Below are 4,740 nucleotides of genomic sequence, written 5' to 3' on the forward strand. Positions count from 1 at the left end.
AATAAAGAGTGGTGGACAAGGTTCTGATAATAAGCAAGTTTTTTGTTTAGCGGATTATCTTTCTCAATAAATTTGAAAATTGCTAGTGGAGCAATTAGCTTATGCTAAATTACATTTTGCCAACTTTAAGCCTGCTAACAGCTAAGTGTAACTAACAAAGTAACAAAAGGTTTGTGTCAGTCCCACCTGTCTTCAGCTGAAAGGAGACGAAGACAAGCGACGCAGACTGAGGAACAGTCGTCTTAGAGGTTAGAAGTTAGCATTAGCTTCTGCTAATTGTTACTTATTTAGCATCAATAGAGMTGTATTTTTAGGCAGCGGATTATGAGTTAGTGAATCTAAATGTTTGCTTGGCTGTGCCGTCCACTCAAACAAACACAAACATATCAAGTTATTTTATTTTACTTTTTATTTTTRAGACGGTGAATATTTTGTAAAGATTCATGTGTGGAGGAGAAACAGTCATATGTTCATCTGCACATGTCTGATGACCTCAGATCGGCCACAGACAGCCAGCATTATTAAAAAAGTTGAGTCGGGACCCCACTGTGGGCTGGGAAAGGACAAGTGTGCGGGGTCACAGAAAAAAACCTGACAACTTAGATCAGACCTGCAGCCTCATTATTATACTTTAATATTAGTTTCAGTTGTCATTGCATCTTTTTTTATTATTATTATCAATGTTTGCACACTTCCAGCAACAGATGGGGTCACAAGTCTTTGCTGATGTTATTTTGTGGGTCAGAACTTGAAAKCTTTTGGAAGCACTACACTATAGAGAACATTTACACCAGCCGATGCAGAAGCAGATAAAATGACACAAGGTTTTTCAGCCTCTGGTCATCCAAGCTGAGGAACAGCCTCTTCCATGAGGCTCTGGACTTTGTGTACTGCAGAATTTTAGCTGCTCAGGTCATTTATTTATTTTTAGMCGATCTGACATGGATGAATAACTAAAGAGGAAAACATAAAAAATCCCCAGATTTAAGAACGATGAAAATGGGGATTGAGGGAGACGAACAGGAGGAACTACTGAGAGAACTGGCTGAAGGGTTGAGGGGTTTTCATACTGCAGTGATAAACGTGACAGAAAAGGAAAACTGCAAATAATTCTATTTATAAGAAAGTGTTAATCAATCAATAAACCAAGGATGAGATGTTTTATACTTGGAAGCATTGCATACTTTTGAGCAGCGGCTTTAAAGAGAGCGGGACAACAGAAATAGCCTTTTCAGTGACGCACCAACACCTGAGGCCAGCATTGCGACGCAGCTGAGTGCCCTGACCCCGTGTCTCTGCTGGAAGGCCCGCAAGCAAGGCACTCCCTCAGCAGCGGCGTCGCATCTGCCTCCCCCACACGGCAACACTGGCAGTAATCCACAGCAAAACATTAGAGGGGAGGGGGACTGATCCGAGGATTATAGCCTGATGTCTTAATGATTTATAGCCTGTATGCATGTTTTTCATCATATTGTGAGCTAAAATGAACCAAAAGCCCAGCAAAGTGCGAATGAGTGACCTTTTTGGAGCGAAAGAGGCTGGATGGGTTTTTCCAAATATGCACAGAACCAGGCTCTGGACCACAGAGCAGAGAGAATGAAGGTGGGACCAAAACAAAGTGCTGAAACATTTTCTGTAGTCAGTCAGGGATGGACAAACAGGGAACATGACACCACTTGGGGGAGACAGGGAGCACGCAGGGAGGGTGGTTGTGGCTTTATCCCCATGAACACAAAGGGTATTAGGTTCACTGATGATGGGAGAGTGAAGCATCTCTCTTTCAGCCCAGTTTTATTAGTAAACACAGCTCAGGAGGGCTGAGCATCCTGTTGTTTCTTTATTAGTAACAGAACAAAGTTGAATAAGTGCTTCCTAATGACCAAACAAACTCTGAGCTGAAATTAAATGATTGTATCATCTTGTTTACAGTCTGGGTTCTTACTGGAAGTCGTCCCACATGGAGATATAATAATTTTTTTTACTATGAGGTTTTTGTTTCTGAAAGCCAGACGAGCAGAAAACTTAATCAGTCCTGTTTTAAGTTAAGGTTCAACCACCTTTTATCAGCTGGTGGCAATGCTTAGCATGAAACCTTTATTGGGACTTCCTTTATTTTAAATTTCATTACCGTTCTCTACACAAAGCAGAACATGCAGACACGTGTCGTGTTTCATCCTGAAAGCAGTCTTTGATCCAATGCTTTAATCAGACCACAACAAAGTCATCTGTGCGAGTGGCCGACAAGCTCCATAAACCTTTTATAAAAGACAATTTGAATTCATCTTTGTGGAAATAAAGCCTTTTTTAAATCATTTTGTAGCATGAGCTGAAATGCCAAGTTTAGCCGTCCTAAATGTGGTAACGTACAGCAGAAATAGCCTCATTAACAAAGCTCCGAGAGCACAGATTAAAAAGGCCACCAGCCCTTCGAGCACCTGGGACACACTGAGCTGGATTAAATTTAACCCGAGGAGAGATACCGACAAGAATCAATGATTTTAAATGCCTCCGTTKATTGTGCAATGGTTTCAGATGACAAAACACGATCACCTTTACAGGCGGAAGTGGTTTTGACATTATTTCAACTGAGTGTCAACGCTGACATCATGTCTCCAGTTTAGATTTAAAAATCTAATAAGGTTGAGTCAAGTCCTCTGGAGAGGTTCTTCTTTGTTGAAATGTTTAATCTTTTATCCAAAAGACTACTGGTTGTTCAAATGAAAATAAGGACATAAGTAAGATAATAACTTCAACAAACAAAATCCCATCCAGAGGACCTGACTCAACCCTGGATCACTTGGCATGCATTAGAACATTAAAAAAATGTTCTTCAAAGTCTCAATGCATCTCAGTAATCCAGGTAAAAAATCAAAAAGAAAAAAATTGTATAGGTCTTCCGGATGGGACCTATACAATTTTTTTCTTTTTGTTCTTCAAAGTCGTTCTCTTTGCCAGAACATCCTGAATTGATATCATCCTCTCCAGCCAATGAAATCATTAGATTAGGATTAAATCCCCCCACTGATTTACAGGCGCTAGGAGGAGCCGAGTTGAGGTGATACAAATAGCATTTGGCCTTGGGCTTTACCCAGATTAAAATGCTCCAGTGTTCATTAGAACAGAGCCATATGCGCCCTGTTGGGTCATGAATCTTTCAGGCTCTCTCTGTGGCATAAAGGGTGGTTGGAACTGAATATTCCCTYGCAGCCTCCGGGGGGGGGGGGGGGTGATGATGGAGTGTGTGCGTGTGTGTGTGGTGGGGTGACATCATGTCGAGAGAGAACATTTTTACAAAAAGCCACAGGAAAGYAACAACGTTTTTCAGCAGGGAGACACTTTGTGACACTGTTTCAGCACCCTGGTTAAAACAAAAAAAAATAAAAATAAAACACACAAATAAAGACCACATCCTGCGAGCTGAGCACTCAGGGTAAAAATGAATGACTAAGGCTTCCTGACGGAGTGGGGCATCACGAAATGTGCCGGTTCTTGCAGAAAGCGGTGCCGCAGTCAGATTTCAGCACCAGTCTGTGCTGGACAGCGACAGCCTCCCCTCCTTCCCTCAGCACAGATGAGTCAACTTCAGTTCACAAAGGATGAAATTGTATATGACACACAGTCTGAAACTGTGAACCCTCCACGACAGCGACCTGTTACTAAGCCGGGGGGACATGTTTGCTGCATTGCTGTGTAGCTGGACGGTACTCACCCCAGCTGCTCGCCGTTCTGCCCAGAAACTCCCTGGTCCTGGGGTTCCATATAAACTCTGTCCACGCGCCCTTTTCTCCATCCTTCGCCATTGTGTCCTAAATAGATAATTGCCTTTAAAACCTTCCAAATAGAGAGCAACAATTACCCAGAGTCTGTTTTATCGCCGGTAAATTCAAGAAACTGGCTTACTCGACCATTAGCGCACGCAAATCTGAAATTACAATTAAAAAAACACAACGCGGCCTGTTTTGTTAGAGGAATAAATGGCGGTCCAGCACCCTAAATAAGTGTCTCCCCTCAAGCTCTGGTCTGCATGCCGCAGAGTTTTGATGAGTGGTGCAGAAAATGTAGTGATACTGCAGTACAGCGCTCCCTCCGCCTCTCCCTACAAGCGGMCACACACACATTCACAGAGGAGCGCACCAGCTCAGCATCCTCCATGACCGGCAAAAGTAGCCCCGCCTCCTTCTCCTCAGCCTGACCAATCAGCTGTCCCAAAACATTAAAGACAACCTTGACAGGCAATCGCATTGCGGCCCAGCAACACGATGAAGTCGTAATGTAGGTAGAAAGGAGGCAAGAAACAAAAAACTCATTTAGTCTTTTCAGGAGGTCCAAGTGTCTTTTCTAAGCTACTCTCATCAGTTTTTTATTTTGCTAACTCATGGTGTATAATTAATTAACCTGGTCACAATGAATTAAAATTCAACTATRCAAATTATTTTTCAGGTAGCTGCATTTCAGCTTTCATTGCAATGTCGTTAAGACTACCCTTACCAAGTATACTTCAAATCATTTAGTATATTTTAGTATAGTAAAGTATATTTTTCCCAACTGTACTTTTATTTGCCAAGTACACTGATATAAACATGAAAGCAGTTTACTATCTTCTAGGTATTCTATTTCTTTACTAGCAGTAAACGTCTACTTTTAGTTTCTGAAAATACACTTTAAAGTTTTCTAAAAGTAACCACTTCTTCAGGGTCCAGAGTGGGGCAAATGAAGGTGGAGGAAGACGTGTGTACTTCG

The 4,740-nt window shown here is 42.0% G+C and overlaps 1 protein-coding gene across 2 annotated transcripts in view; it reads right to left on the reverse strand.

Annotated features, from left to right (window-relative positions):
* atp1b2b (ATPase Na+/K+ transporting subunit beta 2b) overlaps positions 1-4,117 on the reverse strand; it is a 9,285-nt gene extending 5,168 nt beyond the window's left edge. Inside the window, exons 1-2 of one of the 2 annotated variants that reach the window (XM_014006702.1) lie at positions 3,990-4,117; positions 3,710-3,806 (exon numbers count right to left, since the gene is read on the reverse strand). In XM_014006702.1, coding sequence (XP_013862156.1) covers positions 3,710-3,800 — 91 coding nt within the window. In that variant the 5' untranslated portion in view covers positions 3,801-3,806; positions 3,990-4,117. Of the gene's footprint in view, positions 1-3,709 lie in introns of both variants that reach the window. The other variant, XM_014006703.1, reaches the window with a different exon arrangement.
* Positions 4,118-4,740: the final 623 nt, after the last annotated feature.

This window comes from Austrofundulus limnaeus, unplaced genomic scaffold (assembly GCF_001266775.1).
Source record: "Austrofundulus limnaeus strain Quisiro unplaced genomic scaffold, Austrofundulus_limnaeus-1.0 Scaffold37, whole genome shotgun sequence".
Lineage (NCBI taxonomy): Eukaryota > Metazoa > Chordata > Actinopteri > Cyprinodontiformes > Rivulidae > Austrofundulus > Austrofundulus limnaeus.